Source organism: Agelaius phoeniceus, chromosome 5, assembly GCF_051311805.1.
Source record: "Agelaius phoeniceus isolate bAgePho1 chromosome 5, bAgePho1.hap1, whole genome shotgun sequence".
NCBI classification, from domain to species: Eukaryota; Metazoa; Chordata; class Aves; order Passeriformes; family Icteridae; genus Agelaius; species Agelaius phoeniceus.
Genome location: NC_135269.1, coordinates 60,942,171 through 60,962,650, shown reverse-complemented (window position 1 = coordinate 60,962,650; position 20,480 = coordinate 60,942,171). Strand labels below are relative to the sequence as shown.

The window sequence follows — 20,480 nt, the reverse complement described above, 5'->3', positions numbered from 1 at the left end:
AGTATGCAGCCATGGACTGGGGTAGGATTCTGGCTGGTGTCAGTATCTTGATATGGAAACCTGGGCAATCTCAACATTTGTGTGTCATTTCAGGAAGAACATTTTGGGGAGGGATGCAAGTTTATTGGTGGGACAGAATGTTTCTCATTTTCAGAAAACAGCACTGACAGCATCTCTGTTTACCAGGAGCAGCACTTGAAATTATGTGGAGCTTTTACTTGAGAAGGGTAAGTGAAGTATGGAGAAAGGGTTTGGATCTTACCAGGTATCCTGAATTATCATCAGTGCTCTTGCAAAAAAAGGAGGGGAAAGGAACATGACCCTGATTCTTACAAGGTACCAGCCAGATTCAGGCCATCCAGTGCTCTCTGCTGTGGTGGGGCTTCAGCAGAGGGGGGAGGCACTCCCCTGTCCCTGCAGACAAACTGGAGCCCTGTCACAAGGTCAAAGGACCTGGGGTTGTTTATTCTGGCACTGACAAGCCTAAGATAGGATTTCACTTTTGGATAGTGGTCTGTTAATCAGTGCTGGGAAGAGGAACTGGGTTCCCTTTTTAGGGGCTGGCTCAGGCTGCCAGGGGGAGGCAGTGCTTCAGCTGGTGGCAGCAAAACACAGGAAGAGATGAGCAAAAGCTGCTGAAACTTTTGTTCTGCACGATGAGTTACCAGCACTGCTGGGGGTGTTGCAGGAGCACTTGTTCTGCATGGTCTGGGATGTGGGACTTGCTTGGGCAAAGGTTTTCAGTCCAGCAGTTCAGCAGCTCCCTGGGAAGTGCATCTGTTTCTGGTGGGAGATCCAGCTTTAGTTGTGTATCCCTGTGAGGCCTGAAACAGAGAGGGCTGCATGGGGGTGGCAGGAGTGAGAGCAGGAAGCAGCACAGCAGGGAACACTGCCTGGAGGTGGAAACCTGTCCTGCCATCAGACACTTGTATCTGGGGCTCTCAGCCTGTCCCTCAGACCGAGTCTCACCAAGACAAAGTGGAAAATTTTGACAAGTGACATTACTTTATTTTGGAACTTGACAGGATTTCAAAGTGAACTGAAGAGACTAGAGAGTTAAAAACTGAAGCTGCAACAAGCTGAAAGTAGAAAAATATACTGTATGTAGATACAAAGGCTTGTTGAACTAGTTTAACATTATAAAATGTACCAAAAGTTGTTTAAATAAGCACACACAATGTCTTCACATGCATGCACTTCATCCTTGGAACTCCAGCTAAGCAGCAATTTCTGATGCAGAAAGCTTCCCATCCTTATGGGCAGGGGAGTCTGAGGAAATAAAGTATCTTCCCCAACTCCCCTGGTCCCTGGAAACAGTTTACCTGAAGCAAGCCCTAAATGTTTACCTGAAGTAAGCCCTAAGTGTAAGAGCCTGAAATAAAATAAGAATATTACATTCTGTGACCAGAGGTGAGGAAAGTGTCTGAATTCCTTATGCACTGTGATTTGAGGGTGCTGAGTGAAATGTCACTGCTGCCCCACTTGCCCTGTGCTGTCAAAATAACCTACAGAGAAACACTTTTAGGTTCCTGCCTCTGCTGAGCTTCACAGTGACTGCTGTGAGGGAAACTGGGGCATTGAAGATTTCTTTTGCATGATTTCCATGCTTTTCACCTCACACCTGAATTGAGACAGTACTGCAGTGGTCAGGCTGACAACAGAAAGAGAAACCCCATGCTACTGTTTCTTTTAGAAACCCAAACATGCATCATTTTTGAGTTCTATTGAACTCTGTTTCTCAAAGCCCTTAAAAGCTGTGGCAGAAGCAGCACCACTGGGAGGAAGATGGGCAACAGAAAAGTATCTTCTTTTTTTTTTTTTTGACCAGTGAGACTTTAGACCTTGCTTAAATTTTCATTCCAGCTTAAGAGACTGCATATAGGGCATCAGTTCTTAACTTAAATAGGCTTCATTCCTGTCTTAAACCAATTTTGTCTTTAAACTTTCAAGATAAATTAAGTTTAGATTAAAATCAGCTGTGTTTTCTAGAAAGCCTAGCCAAGTTTTGGCAGTGCAAGTACTATACTGATAATGGAATAATTAAACAATGAGTTTCTGACTTCAAGTTCACTTAGAGCAGAAATGAAGAATTTGGGTATAGCTGAGACAGATTAGGTATTTAAAAAAAACCCAAAACTCTACCATCCAGGTTTAAAAACAGCAGCAGCTACCTGCCACCAGTGTGAATTCGTTAATCCAGCTGGCAGAGTATTATAAATTGAACCAATCTGTTACATGCAGATGTTGACATCAGGCTTTAAAAGTCATCTAAGAAAGTTATTTAAAGACACTGGTACAGTGTATTGCACTTGCAGAACAGTTACCTCCTGCAAGATCCCACGAGTAGTGAGTTAAAGTGCCCATTTCCTCAACAGGAATAGGAATGTCACCTTGTCCACCAGATTCTGACTACAGCAAAATACACTGAATTTTCTTTTCTTGCATAATTTTGTGCTTGTTTATTATTGGAAGGCTATACCCTGATCAAAGGAAAAAATTCAAGAGCATGAAGGCTTCCATTTCCTTTTCTACCCTTCCTACAAAAAATAAACACCACCCCATACCCATAGGTGCAAAAAGCCTCAGGCTCTCTTCAAACTGTGCAAATTAAATATTCAGAAAGAATCTCCATCAGCATAAACCTGGCTCCCATTCTGCTCAGTGCCACTCTTCAAAGGTCAGAGCCAGCCTGTGCAGCAGACCCATCTTTCATTTGGCAGGAAAGGACAGCATCGTGAATGCTGTGAAACAGCAACTCTCTTGTTACACTTTTGTCAAAGAAATTCAGTCTTGTCAGTTCATTCATAACAGGGCCTACAAAACAAAACCCAAACATGGCATCAGCACATACACTTAAGTACAAGGATGGAAGACAATGGCATATCAGGAAGATGAGAATTGTTCTCTTACTTTTTGTTACTAAAAAAATTGAAATAGTCAAGTGCATCACATGCTACTACTACTCCAAGCAGTCTATGCCTATGCAGACATAGACAGAGGCCTATTCTTGGCAGAAGATGTTACAATCCCAAATATTGGATATTGGAACATTTCAGGCTTTTCTCCTCATTACGTTATCACTACAATTTCAAGATACTAAGTTCTGTGTGGCATTCACAACTTGCCAGCAGGAAGAAATGGGAGCAGGATCCCCTCTTCACAAAGCTCATTTCATCAGTGCTCTACTTTCACTAAAGTTAAGGCTCTTGCTTTTCCTCAAATCCAATTTTATGTGAAGTGCTGATACTACTGAGGCACTACTGGCAGCAGGAAACTGGGGAGCAAAGGGAAGGAGTTAAAACTCAATCTCTCCCATAAAGCTCACAAAAACAAAAATCTCAACTCACCACTACAGCCGGCAATGCAGACATATATATCAACTTTGTTGTGTTCTTTTATAATCTACAACAGAGGTAAGCTGAAGTTAAATGCAGATAATACATCATCATACACATCATACACAGTTCTGGAGGCCCAATACTGTGAAAGCTGCAGAGTACACATTCCCCAGTATTCAGCTAAAACTTTCAAAATTAAACCAGTGATTAAGATACTGGATTGTATTTGAGCAGGCAGTTATGTCTCATGCTGACAGGCTCCTTATTAGGTATCTGAAAAGTTTTCTGTGAGTTTTTCTGGGAGAAAAAAACTCTACTTACTGATTTTAGTGCTTTTGCTCCAACTGAATCCACAAAGTTCACTGGGGTGAAATCCAGGATTAAAGAGTGAATATCTGATTTGGGCTCCACAAAATGTTCATGCTCATCAGGAGACATGTCATGTACACTAGAATCTGCAAATTTTCCATTCACAGGTAAGTCATCACTTGCTATCTCATGTTTTACACCCGCTTCTACGTCGTTCGTCTGGGAGAGAAGATGAATAAAGCTTAAAGGCAATCAATGCTTTTTCAATGTACACCCCTTTGCTCCCCTCACTGGTGTTCTTTAAGCCTTTAAAAGTTGACAAGCTGCTGGTCATTACAGAAACTGGCCTGACATGCATACACACTTCCATATCTTGTGTATATCAAGGTTTGTTCTCTCATGCCCAGCCTTTTAACAATCAAGCAGCTTAAAGCTGTTATCTCAGGACTGAATTACTCTTTGCCTTCAAACACTGACACCTGTTCAACTTTACTGACACATTTTTACTGCATTTCCTTGCCTTATCCCTGGCTGATTCCATCAAGACCTATATATTCAAAATAAAAAACAGCAACTGGGCTCTCAAGTTAGGCCTTTTTTAGGTTTCCCATGGTAAAATCACACACCCTCTCCCACCATGGTGGTGAACTTAGATATGCATAAAAGTACAAGCATGTCCCAAATAACCCTTCTCAGTGTATCTGAGCCATGCCAGGATTAGCAGAGGGGATGGCACCTTCTTGTTACAGGGGCTGCTAATTAGAATTAATTTTATTCTATATTATTCCTACATTATTATTCCAAGTGTGTGTGGAGGGGCAGAGTCCCTTTGATTTCTGCCAACATGACTGTTGGTGAGACAGCATGACAGTGTGGAGAGTTTCTGTGCTACTCTGTGCTACCTGAATGCAATCAAGGTCCAACATAATTATCCAATATAGCAGTGAGCCTCTGATCCTTACATTGTTCCTTCAGCCACCTGTTCCCATTGCACAGCACTTCCTCCCTAAGCAGCACACCTTGTATGAAACACAAGAGTGGTAGCACCTGAGAGCAGCCTGTAAGCTGATAAAGCAGAGGTAAATATTTACAGAAGAGCTCACCAGCTTCAGCACAGCTTTCTTTCTCTGTTCATTTGCTGCCTTTATCTCCTTGGCATGGCGCTTCTGGGCTTTTTTCCTTGCTTTTAATAAGGCACCAGGGTCCACTCCAGTCTGTCAGGAGAAGAAAGTATGATCAGAGGAGATTCAGTACCATTGTTAGGATGGCACTGGAGTATCAATTTGCACCGAATTAATCACTGCCATAAATTTAAACAAGAAGCCTGCATTTTCCAGCTTCCCTTGGTGGGGGTGAGAACAGTGTAAAGAAGGAATCATCTTGGCAAGCACTGTGTTAACAAGATGAGGGAAAGATGCATCTCATTCTTTTCTTGAAATCAGAAAGTGTTGTGTTTCCACCAAATGCTGATTGGAGTGCAGAGGGCAAAGGGGAGAGAAGTGCATTTGGGCAATAATCACCAATATCTCTTGCTTTGTGAGGGCAAGTACCACCCACCTGGTTTGTATAAGACTCGCCATGGGAGCTACAGAAAAATGTTTCAGAAGTTAGTACAGGCACAGTTGTCACCGGGTCAGGGGCTCTGCTGTTGCCACTGCCACCCAGGGACAGCAGGGGTGACACAGGCAGTGAGGCACACCCTGCCTGCAGCTCATCTGCTGCCCGTGGGAGGCACTAAATGCCCACAGTATTCCATGTCTTACACTCCAGTAAAGTTAGTTACCCAACAAGGAAACTTTTATTCCCATTTTGTTTTCAGCTCAGAAACTATTTTCCTGTTGAAAAAAAAAGGTTTAACCAGTTTGTGTTTGAGCAGTTCTGCACCCACCACTGTCCATTCACGAGCAGTCAGTATGAGGCAACACTTTGTTTATTCCCTCCCACCATGTTGATGCTTCCTAAGATAATTTGTAGCTGGCTGGAGGATAACCTTCTCATATTTTACACATCACCAGGGGCTGCAGGCTGAGAAACACTGTGCTAAGGGCTACACTAAAGGAGCTGAAAGACAAGCAAGTTTCAGAAGCCAGTTTGAATTTTTAGGACACAGACATTAAAGAATTTACTCACCTTTTTTATCAGAGCCCTTGTATATGACTCACTATTAGCAAAATAAAGAGATGTATTAGCTTGAAATATTTTGATTCCAGGATGTTCTTTAACCTAAGGAAAATATTGGATGTGAACAGTTAAACAGAATAAAGGCCCCTGTGTAATCACAAGACACATGAACGTGCAGCAGTGCAACAGCCAACCCTGGACAGCTCTAAGCATGTGCCAGATAAAGAAGGTTGGCACTGTTGTGAGCAAAGGCAACCAGGAGATCAGAACCTCCCCCTCTCCCAGTGTAATACTGCACACTATCAATGCCTGGTAACATTTCTCCTTCTATATTACACCAAAATGCACAGCCATAAAAATTAAATATTTGCAGTTCTTTCATGTTGCTATTTGCAGCTGATATTACCATGAGGAAATCATGCACTCCTAGAATTGCTTCCTTTTAGCCTCCCTTTCAACAAGCCTAATAACTCATTTCCCTTTTTCTCTCTTTTTCTTTCTTGACTCCCCAGGTACCAAGAAAATGAACCTCTCAGATCTGTGGTTTTATCCAGACCTTCAGACAGGTCTGGATATTCACTTCTCTCCCTCCTTTCAATGCAGTCATCTCTAACTAAACAGGCTGAACTGTGACATTTTGCATACAAATGACCTGGCCAGCAGCACAGACCCAGCCTGCCATATGCTGCCAGCCCCACCTTTACCAGGAGGAAATGCTGACTGCATTCAGTGTAACAGAAAGGGAGTCTGCTCTCCTTTGCATACAGATCTAAATGTGAGCACTCATACTCCTGCTTTGCATCATATTTAAAGCAGAACTGCATGATCTTTGTCCATAGGTTTTTACAGACTGGTTCATCAGTAAAGGGCGATGTAACTTTCATAGCAGCATCTCTGAGAACACAGAGAGTGCAGAAAATTGTAGCTGTTGTTTGGGAATAAATACAGCATATTTATATCCACTGCACTGAAAAATGTAATGCTTTCATCAACTTTTGGTTGAACAAAATGGCATTTATGAGAAGCTAAGTGCATGATGAGCAATTGTGCCATTAATCACATATATTTAATGAGCAGGGGATGCTGTTTTGAACAGTTTGTGCAATTCTGAAGAACATACAAGTTTGGATCCTGGGTTCCATGGATTCCATGCACTACTGCCACACAAATAAAAAAGGTGGCCTGGTATGCACTTGTTTACATAGCAGGTTTAGCAGTGGTATTCCTAAACACTGGGACAATGGAACTAGTATAAAAGTACTTTTGGTCACTGCCTGGTGAAATGTACGTGCAGTACAAAGAGCTCACATTTTGAACAAAGCAACTTTTACTACTAAACCCAAATCTATTTATTTCCTTTCAACACAGGTGAATGCTCAGCAGCCAGCACTGCATGTGCAGTGTGGTAGGACAAAGCAGCAAATTGCCACAGCTGTCTTTGCTCCACTGAAATAAACTCCTCAATGCAGAAGAACATGTTCCTACCTCTTCATACTCTTCCACATCACAGTAGATGTCAGTGTTAGGAATCTGACCAAGGATTCTGTATTTAGGTCTAGAGAGAAAGGAAACAAATATCTCTGTATTATCACTTACAAAGTGGAAAAGTGAGTGTTTAACACAGACTGAAACTTATTTTAAATGGCCATTCTGCAGGGCCTGTCTGGTACAGGACTTTCTAAACATGGTTAAATGCAGTGAGCAGTTTATGGCAGAATACAATTAAAAGAAAGTTGTTTCTGTCAGTGCAAAATCAATTTATAAGCTTAGTGCTGAAATGTTGTCATTTTCTGAAAAGCATGAGTCAGAACATGCAAAAGGACAGAGCAAATTCTCTGTCACAAGCACCAACTGGTGCAACTCTACTGACTGTCCTGCAAATATGCAAGCTCACACTGACAGAAAACATGCTGCAATTTTGAAGAGCCACTCTGCTCCCAGGACAATGCCTAAGCAGATGAATATTCCCAACTCACAAGAACTGTGACAGCAAAGTACATTACTGTTCTGTTTGCAAGAATAAAACTGTATAGAGATAGCAGAAAAATACTCTTATTTATGCAGAGTGGAAATTTCACAATTTGCTTTCACTCCAGTGCAGACAGAACCAAGACTTTTACAGTTTCCACCTGTCCCAGACCCTGAACCCAGAAACCTCACATGCCAGTCCTATCCACACATGCAAGAAATCATTTCACTGTAGACCTGGAAATTTTTCACAATAACAGCTTTGTCACTTTGAATGGGGAGAAGTGACTTGAAAACTAGAACAGCCACTGTATTTTACAATTTAGAACTTTTTTTTAAAATACCTAAGCATTCATCCCATGATAACCTGACACAACCTCAGCTCTGTGTCTGTGACAATTAGTGCACACGAAACTTAATCATACTGAAACTGGCAGAAAGATTTAAAGTTCTAAACTCTAAGCATTAAAAGAAATAAACAAGAAGATTAACCACTATGTGAAATGGAAAATCTTCTGTTTATTACTGAGAGTACAAGTTCATGCTCTCTAAAAATTTTGTTCTCAGAAAAAGAAAATGTGAACCCTGAATCAGAGCCAAAGGGCATGACCTATATTAGGAAGGAAATTCCATTCAGCATGCAGTTGAAGAGGGTGGGATGGACTTCTGTTTATTTGCACCCCTTAAGCAAACAAAACCACAAAGAGGATCAGCAAACATTAATTTTGATAAAGAAGAAATCTGACCTTTGTGTTCTGTAAATAACGGTGATCATTGCAAATGTAACTGCACTAAGCAAACCATAGTCTAGTCCCAGCAAAAGAGAAGCCACAAAAGCTGCCACCCAGATGGCCTAAAACAAAAAAAAGGTGTGAATTATTATGCATCCTCTTTCCTGTTAACAACAAAAACAACAGCAGAACCCAACCACAAAACCTATGTATCACTTCTGACCAGGAACAGGCTGCAATGTAACCCATCATGATGCCAGATGGGAATTGCCTTGACCTTTCAGAAGGGCATAAAATCTCAAGGCACTCTAACATATGACAAACTGTCACATATTAATTAATGCCTTAAGTCCTGTTCTCCAAGGATTCTTCTTCTACCATCAGCAGACTCCAAAAACCTTAAGATAAAAAAAAATATTCAAGGCTTGCAAGTAGCTCTAACTCAGTTCCATCAGCCAGTTCATCCAGGAGAGAAATGCCACCAAAATGTTCCCTCCAATACACTCTTAGCACTGGCCCACTCCAGCCAGGTTTTTGGTTTGTCTTAAAAGATGGCAAATACCTTCATGTGGTTTTCTTTGTTATTCTGTTTTCAAATTCTTCTCAGACATCCCCACAGCCTTTAGGGTAGTTTCTATAGCAAAACTGCCAGAGCTTTTGCTTTTACTGCAACCAAACTATTTCTGACTTGAGTTACAAGATTGCTGAGCAACAACAAAAATATTCTTGTCTCCAACAGATCACTCTCCCAGGGTACTTACAGCTTCCTGACTTATGTCCACCTGCAATACAACACTAATTTGTAATTTCTTGGTAAGTTTCTAAACCATTTTGGGGATAGCAACAAATTTAGTATAGTAAAATATAAGCACTGAGCTGTGCAATACTCACCAGCTCGATCTTACTGGTTCTCCAGAAGTGCATGACATCTGCAAACTGTTTAAGCATTCCCTTCAGGTTCACCATGACAATTGCAGCTAGCACTGTCTAAGAACATTACAAAAATGCAATTTTCAGAAGCAAAATAAACCCAGTGCCAAATAAGAACTACAAAGGATCACAAATAACTACTTCTGTGCTTTATAACTAATATAAGTCCACTGAATAGATGTTCTATTCAAAACCCCACAACTTTTCAGGTAGTTCAGTGGACATGTGTTTTTACTGCAGCTGCAGAATTGGCAAACCAGTTAGGTTCAGTTTGATTTACTCTTTCCTAGCAAGAGAAATCACATGCTCCTACACTTCATGCTGCTACACTTACAGTGCCTGAAGCAGTAGACTATAATCTCAAATTCATGTTTCTCTACAACATACTGAAACAATTCCTGCAACAGTCATATGGTTGTAACCCAAGGTCCAACTCCTACAACAAGAAACAGGAATTGTGTATCATCCTTTGCATATCACCAGAAACAGATTTTTTTTTTAAGTCAGAAATATACTTTTTCACATGAATATATTTTTATACAAATAAGTACAAACAGCAGCAAATCCAACTCATTATGCTGAGCCATTATCCAGCCCTAGCCTTCTACTGTGCCAAACTGTGACTTTCTTTTAACTTTTTAACTTCAACCCAGAATTCCTGTGCTGCAATCCAATGTGGCCAGCAGGACCAGGGCAGTGATTGTCCCGCTGTACTCGGCACTGGTGAAGCCACACCACAAATCCTCTGCTCAGTTTTGGGGCCCTCACTAAAAGAAGGACATTGAGGGGCTGGAGAGAGTCCAGAGAAGGGCAACAGAGCTGGGGAAGGGTCTGGAGCACAAGTCTGATGAGGAGCAGCTGAGGGTGTTCAGCCTGGAGAAAAGGAGGCTCAGAGGAGACCTTGTCACTCTCTGTGCCTGAGAGGAGGTTGTGGCCTGGTGAAGATTGGACTCTTCTTGCAAAATAAAATGTGACAGAATGACAGGAAATCGCCTCAAGTTGTGCCAGGGGAAGTTTAGACTGGATATGAAGAAAAGTTTCTTCATGGAAGAGTTTGTCAAGAATTGGAACAGGCTACCCAGGAAGTATTTGAGTCATCATCCCTGGAGACATTTAAAGCAAGTAGATGTGGCACTTAGGGGCATGATTCAGGGGTGGGCTTGGCAGTGCTGAGTTAACAGCTGAACTCAATGATCTTAAAGGTCTTTTCCAACCTAAACAGTTCTAAAGGGGAATTGCTTGAAGGTATTCTTATGTTCTAAAGACAGAGTCCAGGATATCCAATACTAAAAACAACAACAAAAATCATGCTGAATTGTTCAAAACATTATTTATTTCTAGGCTAATTTACAGCAGAAATGCATACAAAATTTAAAGGTTTCTGGATCAAAGCCTAACTGTTGTTTATTAACTCTCCCACAATTTCAAGTTTTAGCAATACTCATGGGCCTCTGTTCACAGTCAGTGCAATGCCTAATATGCAAAACTCCCTTACCTGTGGAAGTGGTTCAAAAAGGTATCCAATAGCCACAATCACCAACAGAACCATAACTGCAGAGAGTGCACCTGCAATCTGAACAAAAAAAAAGCCAGAGATTATTCAGAAGTGTTCCCAAGGGAAAATATTACTGATTAGCTAACTCCTTGTGCTTTCAACAAGGCTGGTTGTACAAATGACCTTTGATTCCTTCCATTCATGTCACCCATTTTGCCCATCATGCCACTTTCTATCCTGACCCAGTCTGGATTTGAAACATGGGAAACTCCAGTTAATTCTTCTGGCTCAGGCAGAGAAATATAGCCATCTAGATAAGCTTGAGATTTGAGTTTTGGAGCTCCAAAGAATAAACTTCATTTGGCTCAGGATTTGGGATTCTACATACCTGAGTTTTTCCACCAGTGCTTTCCTGGACAAGACTCCGAGACATTGAGCATGTGATTGCAATGGTTTGGAAAAAGGACCCCACAGAGTTGCATATTCCCAAGGCAATAAGTTCCTGTGTTAAACAATAGAGCAAAGAAAGCCAAATATACACTTATACTTAGCAGTGGTACCAAGCTGGAACTATCCACAGACAGTAACAACCACATCTTATTTACATTGCTTTCCAGCAACCTCATTGTAGAGCATAAGCAACCTAATTGTAGCTTATACTTCTAGTTCTCACACAAGCACAAGCTGATGCATGTAGTCATCTGTTAAATAAAGTCTCTGATGAAATGCTGGAGACATTTCCTATCCCAAAATGTTAAAAGAATTAATTGGACTGAAAATAAAAATGAATGACAGCACTGCTTGTTTTAAGGATTTCTTCATCTTGGGGATAATTTGAATTTTAACCCTGAATATACATGAAAAATGTTTTCTCATGCAAACACCTTTCTTTGCTTCCCACCCTATGTGTTTAAAAGCCTGAGCAGCCCTGCCTGTGCTTCCATGAGTGGTAATCCATTGCTGTACATGGAAAAACCAATGAGTGTCTGCTGCTTCCTCAGGAATATCCCACATGAGAACTGCTCCCATGGGTGAGGTCAGGAGCTCTGTCTACCTCAGTACTGCATTTCTGATGCCTAAGAAATTATTTGTTTTTAATGAAGCCTCCCCAGACTACTCTGCATCTTGTTATTTGTAACTGAGTGATTTGAGTCATACATTTCCAACAGTCCTCAATGAGATTTTTCTCTTTGCATTTGTACAATCCTTTTTGGATTCATTTAAACACTTGGCATGCACTGTTACTGTGACAAGGAGTGCTACAGTTTAACATCCAGGTGAAGGACTATCTGGCACCTCCTGAGGAAAAGATTTAGATGCTTAACTCAGGGCAGCAATGATTATGTTTAAGATAAATAGAGCCTATTACATTCATGCAGCTACAGATTTGTCCTCTTCTCTCTGTGGGTAACAGAGCACAATGACATGAAGGATGAGATTCCCTTGTGGTGTCAAGGGAAGCTCTGCCTCCCTTGACACCACAATGATACAGACCAATAATCCAATTGAAGTATTGATTCTAAACTGCACAGGAAGGCCAGAGTAGGTGAGGAGGACACCTATTTTATTTTTAGGGAGTCCTAAACACAGTCCTTATCACTCAAATCATACTCAGAATGCCAAGTACAGACAGGGCCAATTGCTGCCCCAGAAAATGTTGCCCATTTGCAATGGGTGTGAATAAAAAGAAAATATAAGAATAAAAAGAATGGGTGTGAATAAAAAGAAAATATAAAACATAATTGGAATTTTTAGACTCTAGAACAAGAGTTCTTTGACACATAAGGTACTGTATTTATCACATGGGACCTCTATGCTTTGCTCTATTACAGAAAGCAGAGAAAATGCAGCTGCTCATCAGGACAGTATGGCCAAGTAATGCCTGTCCCAAAAATTAATAGTCATGCATATGTCCAAGTATAGCAGAAGCAGGTTTCCCAAAATGAAGCTAAAAGTGAAACTGGTTTTTTAAACACAGCCAGAAGAAGAATTTACATTAATTCCTGGCCTTTAAATGTGTAGGCTGTCAAAAATCTGGCCTGATTCCACTATTGAAGAAATCCTCATTTTTGCCAATATTACACCCACACCCTACTTTAATGATACAACAAAGGTGCTACTGAGAATTTTCAACAAATCAACTCTGCTACTTTTACCTGATTCCCATCGATGGTGTAACCATGTTTAAGGGCAAAGATCTTGGCCATTGATACAGCCATTGAAAATCCAACTATTGCAATTGCTACTGCATCCACAAATATTGCTGGGATTAGCTCAATGTCAGGAACTGCTGGTGCACGTAACCTTGGAGATGAAATTAAGATTTATAAATTAATATGGTAAGAACTATAAGCAAAAGACACAGTCTTAGTAAGAATGTATCATCCCTACCCTTGAGGAATATTCCCAACAACATCCACTTTGTATGACTCATGCAGCTTCATTCCAGCTGAAACTCCTGTGCCAATAATGACCTAAAAATCCACAAACACATTTGTAAACATTATCTAAAAAGAGATAAAGCCACTTGAAGAGATATAAAGGTTGGCTGACTACGATTAATAAACACAAGGGGTTACATTTATTGTCAGTCAGTTTTCTATGAGTTAGGGGCTAAAAAAGCAGATAAAAAGGAGGAAGCATTGTGATTTTCCCTTCATCATGTCCAACTCATCCTGATTTTATAGTTTTTTGTATAAAGTTAAATGGAACACGCTATGGTATGATATGAGTCACTCAAATTCCCTTTGCCTAAGCCAAGCCCAGGCAAATGAGTGTATTGGAAAAATCAAATGCAAGGACACTCCTGCCTGTGTGCACTGACTTATCTGCATGTGCATAGCCTGTTACCTGCAAAGAGAACTGATGCAACAGCAAAGAAAGGAACATTGTTTTGCTATTGCCTATCAAAAACCACCCTATTACATATCTCACTCATCTCTCATCAGCATCCCTTTTCTTTGTTCCTTCTATCTAGATTGTGCCCATACCTTCAATTATTTCCTTTCTTGACTCCATTATGTGCAGGTTTTATGAGACCTGTAGTAATCCGAGAACTCATTTTCAAATCAAATAATTTTAAAGGCAAAAGCTTGTCTGAGCTATAGGCTTTGTGTGTATTATGATAGTCTGTTTTACACAGGTATTTTAGAACAGTTGTTTGAAACAGAATCAGTGCTGCAGCCAGTTATCACTCTCAGAAACAGAGAAAGGAAAAAGTATTAAGTCCTGATGGTTCTTGCTCTTCTTTCTGCTACTGCATTTCAAAAAGCAAGCAAGCCCTGCAGAACCTCTGCAGGCATCTCACAGGCATCTGTAAGCATCTTCCTTCAGGAAAGGGTTCAGAGCTCTTGGACTCCAAGTGGGAAATGCCACTTCAGACACTCTGCATTATCTTGCAGGGAATCAGTCATGAGCCCACACTCCTGGATAGAGAGGGTTTTACATCTACCCATTGCTATAGGGAACTGGGGGTGTTTAATTTGTTTTTCAACTCTTCTTTGTGCCTTTATGCTCTCCATATGGGCATTCCAGTTCTTAATTTTAAGAGAATCCAAACCTTCAATTGGTTCAAGGCTCAAATGAATTATATTCAATGGAAGTTACTCTTGAGCTCAGATAGAAGATAGAACATGAGACAGTTTCTACAGCTTTAGAACAGCTATATAATTTAGCCATAGAATTTCCCAACTGGCTTACCACGATGATCTCCATAGGAATAGGAACTGGGAGCTTCTTCTGAAAGCGGAAATTGATCTCCTTGCCAATCAGCAACAGAACAATGCACGTTAATCCAACAATCATTGTAGCAATATTGGTGGTTGTTATATTTGAAAGCACGGCAACTATGCTCTGTAACACACCAGAAGTATCATAATTAGTCTTAAGAAAATAGAATCTTCATGGAGATTTGCCACAGAAGAGCAAATTATACATTGCTTTTCAGCTGTGGTTTCATTGTAAATTTATAACCACAGTGAATGAAGGCCTCACCAAAATACTCATTGTTCCTACAAAACACAGAAGACTAGAGTATCTCAGTGAGAGAAATGCACTTGAATCATTTACAATATCAGTGTTCCTTAAAGGGGGCAAACATTTGGAGAAAAAACTTTAATGGGGTAAAAAGCCTAAACTAAACCATGTCTCTTATCCTTAACATTTTCACACATATTCTTCAGTGGCAGCTACCTGAAAGTAATAAATGCAAACTCCTTCTAATACCTTCAAATATTCTTTGGCAAGTTACATTTACTTAGAGCTGCATAAACTGTTCTAAAACAGTAAAGCTGCTGATAGAACCATTGAGGTTGCCATAACAATATGGTTAAATAACAGTGATCCTGCAATGCTGCTGAACTGGCCATTATTCCAAATACCTTTTAATTGAAAATGCTTTCTAAAAGGGTGTTAGGAAAAAAAACCTGCTGGAATACACAAATTACTAGAGGGTAAATAATTGCCCATACTGATTATTCCTCCTTCTTCCACTGCATTAAAATAAAAAAATAACCTCTGGAGAGGTCTTTGAAATAAGGCAAAGATACTCTTTGTATCTTAGCAAAGAGATATGCAGATTGAAAATTGCTACAACTGTCAGGATGTTATACATTCAAGATGTCCAGGTAGTATGCATCTTGAATTTATAACCTCCCTTCTATTTGTTTGGCAATTAGTATGACTGGTTCCCAGTTTCATGAACTGAACAGCAAATTTTGAAATTAATCATTAATGCAGACTTGTTTGCCAAAGGTTTGTTTTATCTGCACAAACATACAAAAAGATTCCCACAAAGCATTTTCTGTAACCTACATGTAGATGAAATCCTGAAGCTTCATTATTGCTGAGCCACCAATCTGCTCAAAAGCTTAGGTTTTCACAGACATCTGAGATCTTTCCTTTTCTTCCACTTAAGAGTGGAAAGATTCTGAGAGTAACATTTCCTAGCTTTGCAGAACGTGCCTGATTTACAGTGAAGCATTTCAGGAGCACATTTCCCTCCAAGGCACAAGAGATTTGCTTCAATGAACAATATTTCTTCATATTATGAAACTGCATTCAGCAGAATCCCAAAATCCGCCCATCTCAGATCGTGTGAATCTATCAAGTCACACTTGGGCTGCACTTTCAGATATTGATGTATTACTATGGCACTTAATGACCTGTGTTCAATACTGAAGATTATTCTACTTAGTGCCAAATAATATAAAAAAACAGGAAGAAAAGCTTAGGAATTAGGTCCAGCCACCACAGAATTTGCATGTTCAGTAAGTGCAGTTGCTCACATATACAACAGAGAGGGGCCCACTGTAGCGGCTGGTCTTGATGCCAAGGAGATACTTTAGCTGGGAAGTGAAGACATGGACTGCAGCTGCTGTGGTGAATCCTCGCACCAGAGGCTCCGTCAGGTAGATGGCCAGAAATCCAAACCGAAGGAAACCTAAACACAGCTAATGAAAAAGAGAAGAGTCAACCATGTGACTCCCACTATAGTCTGGGTATAGCACACATACACCTCCCCTCTCCTTTCCTCAATGCCCAAGCCAGACAAACCTGAACTTGGCTTTTCTAAAGCCACAGGTCAGTAAGCTGCCCTCAATGCACCCAATCTTCCATGCCACTGGCAGGTCCAGTGTGAGATATGGGTATGTATGTATGTATATATGTATGTATGTATGTATATATGTATGCATTGTTTGTATGAATTTATGGACAGAATAGAGAACGTCAGTTGAGTTTTTCTGATGGGATAGGAACAAAATGAAAGGGGGAAAATCCTGTTTTTTTTCAGTCCAGCTAAGATGCCAATAAAGCCCTGCCTCCAATGCATCCGTCCCCAGTTCTGTGATGAGGCTGCCATAAAGCAGCCTGTGTCCCACACAGAGCAGTGCAGAAGCACAAGTCTGGTTACCAGGGACCCACTGTCACTCAGCACCCCCTGCAAGTCCAGCAGCAGGAGCTGCTCCTACAGCAAACTGTGAGCACATACCTGGATAAGTCCTGAAAGAAAGGCGAGAGCCACAGCTACCTGCACCCTCTTGGCATCCCTAGCACTGTAAAATTCAAGGATGGCTGTAGTATTAGTAGTATTAGAGTCCGGACAAAGCATTTCATCAGGCACTTCTCTCACAGCAACACTACCAACCATCATACTAACCACAGCAAAGGTACCTGAAATAAGAGGAGGAGGAAAACAATTGCTTAAAATCTTGGCAATTTTTTTTTTTTATTTAGGAGTTGTTCTTCTTGAGATATGTAGAATTAAACTAAAATAAAAGTTTTCTACCTTAATAATGTATTTTTTAGTCCCCAAATCTGCTCCAGTACTCTGCACCATTAAAGCCAGTTAGATGGTGAACATACACCTCTGCAGTAGGTAAACACCATCATTTTTTTTCAATCTCAGTTTCTATTTTGCACTTTAAAGATTCATCCTAGCCACACCAATGAAATCATAGTTCAGGAGTTTGCAAGACACATTTTATATCTAATCTGATACAAGATGCTCTTCTACTGCTTCCTATGTAAAATGTATAAGCTAACAATAAAAAGTACTGCTTATGTTCTGCACATTTGCATTTCTCCTATGCACCTAAATTTTAATTTATGGAAAACAGCTATACTTTCTACTTCTCTGATTTTATTTTTTACAGCTTTATTAAAAATACACACATACACATAGAGTTTCAGTTATATATACAGATATACCTATTGATATGTGCTTGGAGGTTCCAAAAAAAGTATACAGAAAAACAGGATAAAATGAAGAATATAGGCCAAATACTGGGGGAACAGCTGCCAGCAAAGCATAGGCTAAACCTAGAAAACAAGACACAAATATGTATGATAAGTTAACAACAAAAATAAAACATCTGAAGCAAAGGGATTTAAGGGATTTAAGTCTACTACAACTGAACACACCTAATAGGAAATCTAGAGACTTGTCCCAGGTTTAAAAAATAGGAGATCTTTCAGTGAATAGTCTTTAAAATGTATAATACTCTAGGGCAGTGCCTAGAAACATGATGGGTTGAGTGAGGAAACCAAAGTCTAATTACAGGCACTGCAGGTGTGTTTGTGTGTACACTTCTGTGCCTGTTTTGCCTTTGTGGGTGCAAGCACTCCTTAATGGCCAACAAATGATTTTTGTTGCTTTTGTTTTCATCTGCAGAAGAATCTGGTTAGAAACACCCAAACTCTCATAACAAGTGGGACACATTTGACTTTTTCTTCCTTTTCCCATCAGACATGGTGTTCATGGCAACCCCTAACTGACTAAACACTTTCCTCCTCCCTCACCCCAGAATGACTGGGATAACATAACAGTTTATGTTTCCACATAAACATGCTTCAACATGTAAAATAAGCAGAGAACTTCTGACAATCTGTAAGGTCACAGAGCTTATACAGTCTGGTATCCTTCCCAAAAACAAAGTCCTTTTTGTCATTAAGCCCTGTACAGTCCCATGCAGTGGAATGCAATCCACATCATTCCTATTTGTAGTGGGGGCTGGCAAGCACAACTGTGGAGCTGTGGGGGGAACAGCTCGAAGGGACACCAGGGAAGAACATCTCCCACCCCCTGTGTGACTCAGGCTGTGCTAATCATGGGACCAGGCTCACAAGCAAGGGGTGTACATCATGTGATATGGCACACAACTGTCCCAAGCAGTTCCTGCCAAAACAACAGCTCTACATAGCTTGTGTTAATGAGAATTGACTCCAGAAAAGAACAAATGGGCCTCAAGGAGAAAACACTGCATCCTGGCTTGGTCTGGTTCTGCACTCTCACAAGTGCAGGCTGGTAACACCTGTGGGTTAGTGCAAATTCCAAACAGAAGCAATGGTTCACCCATCATGGACACCCAGTGATACTCAAAAACACCTCTCCCTAATAATTTAAATTGGGAGACAAAGCATCACATTACAAAAAAAAAGAGCTAAACCAAATGGATCTGTGCCATCCAAGTGCTCTTGTGCAGTGTAGTAAGTCATAGGGCCTTGTTCTAGCCCTCAGCAATATCTGAGTCTTTACCAAAAATTCATATTCTCACCAAAAGTGGACTGATGGGATCATCGATTCTCTTGCTCAAATGAGCATTTCATTGAGTACTTGTGAAATTCCTCCCACATATCTTCTCTCACCCAAGGGGTACCTCTCCTGACATCAGCAAACACCCTGTACTGTAACAGTCTGGCCTTTAATAGGATGATGAACTTAACAGTACAAGTAACCAGAACTGAAAATCAGTGTTCAAAACTGGGAGGGTGGGTCCATGTGAAGCTCCTGATCTGAATACCCTTTTATTCCCTTTCATTTGTACTGGCATTTTTAGAGACTGTCAGTGCCAAGGAAATAAAGAGATGTTGACCTGATAGGAGGCCATGGCTTAAACACCGTGGTCATTGTAGTTCTGCCTGGAATGATTCCCAGGCTTCTTTGAACCCATGCTTGCTATAATTACTTCCATTCCAGAAAATTGAAAGTTCAACTTTTGTGTTTTTAGAAAGGGAAAGATTAGGAGCAGTTTAAGGGCATGTCTACAGGCGCCAAATGAATAATGTTTACTTTTAAAAAGAGTCACAAAATTAAGTACAAAGTTCACTGCTGACCACTTACATTTGAGTGTTCTTTCAGGTCATGACATAAATTTATGTTTCAGAATACAACTGACAATGTTTGTGTCTAGTACATGACAGATATGCCTGAGAGTTAACCACATTAGCTATCAGTTTAAGATAAGTTTATGCTTCCATGTGTGGAAATAAAAATAACCTTAATCACAAAACTTAAACAAAACCAGGAAGATACAGAAATAAAGAAATTATCTGCAGAGCCTAACCTAGGGTATTTAATTATTTTAACTCTTTACCACCCATTAAAATCTTGGATTTACAGATGACTTTTTCAGACCTGCCTCAGCCTAAAGTGGAACAAGTGAAGTGCAAATATGAAATAAATCAACACAGAAGTAAACTTATTTATGCTTAATTACAACACCCCCTGGAAAAGGCTCTGCACAAATCAGAGAATTTCCTTGACCCCAAGACATTGTGGAAAAATCTACTGAGACTGTGGCAGCTACTGTGAAGCTGCCATTCCCAGAGCAGTGGGCACCCCATAATGATATTGCTGTAGAAGTGCTGTTGCTTTCTAAACTCCTAACACTTCTGAAACTGCTAATAGTAAATGCTGGGATAAACAAAAGATTCTACTGGTCCATTCACCAAGAGCTGGAATGGACACAGAATAGTGAACACTGGACTTCTCTGTCTTCCAGAACCTACTCCTGCTTCAGAACTGGGCTCCACTTAGGCTGACACTTCCAAGAATTTACTAGAAATTTCCACAGATTTTCAGTCTTGTTACAGATGATGCTTTTGATTTATTTCCATCACATAAATCGCTGCCTGCTACTATGGTTCCAGTGTGAACTGGTGACTTCTAGCCTTAGGGATCAGTCTTTGAATTCTTGCATGTTCTTCTCTGCTCAAATTTAGTTTGGTTACTTTGCCTCAGTTGCTCCCTGAAATATAATGTCTATATGTCTGCTACCCTCTGCAGGAAATAAGCCATGACTTTCAGGA

General features: G+C 40.4%; 1 protein-coding gene across 5 annotated transcripts in view; it reads right to left on the bottom strand.

The window, feature by feature from the left end:
• The window catches only part of SLC26A5 (solute carrier family 26 member 5), a 38,495-nt gene that overhangs the window by 3,873 nt on the left and 14,142 nt on the right, over nucleotides 1-20,480 (bottom strand). For 4 of the 5 annotated variants that reach the window (XM_054631049.2, XM_077179118.1, XM_054631051.2 and 1 more), the window contains exons 5-20: nucleotides 17,601-17,711; nucleotides 16,882-17,063; nucleotides 16,178-16,342; nucleotides 14,592-14,744; nucleotides 13,284-13,366; nucleotides 13,049-13,196; nucleotides 11,281-11,394; nucleotides 10,893-10,970; nucleotides 9,359-9,454; nucleotides 8,483-8,589; nucleotides 7,254-7,323; nucleotides 5,778-5,870; nucleotides 4,751-4,861; nucleotides 3,660-3,866; nucleotides 3,348-3,402; nucleotides 984-2,814 (exon numbers count right to left, since the gene is read on the bottom strand). In XM_054631049.2, the coding sequence (XP_054487024.1) occupies nucleotides 2,672-2,814; nucleotides 3,348-3,402; nucleotides 3,660-3,866; nucleotides 4,751-4,861; nucleotides 5,778-5,870; nucleotides 7,254-7,323; nucleotides 8,483-8,589; nucleotides 9,359-9,454; nucleotides 10,893-10,970; nucleotides 11,281-11,394; nucleotides 13,049-13,196; nucleotides 13,284-13,366; nucleotides 14,592-14,744; nucleotides 16,178-16,342; nucleotides 16,882-17,063; nucleotides 17,601-17,711 (1,916 nt within the window). In that variant the 3' untranslated portion in view covers nucleotides 984-2,671. Of the gene's footprint in view, nucleotides 1-983; nucleotides 2,815-3,347; nucleotides 3,403-3,659; nucleotides 3,867-4,750; nucleotides 4,862-5,777; nucleotides 5,871-7,253; nucleotides 7,324-8,482; nucleotides 8,590-9,358; nucleotides 9,455-10,892; nucleotides 10,971-11,280; nucleotides 11,395-13,048; nucleotides 13,197-13,283; nucleotides 13,367-14,591; nucleotides 14,745-16,177; nucleotides 16,343-16,881; nucleotides 17,064-17,600; nucleotides 17,712-20,480 lie in introns of those variants that run through there. The other variant, XR_013182497.1, reaches the window with a different exon arrangement.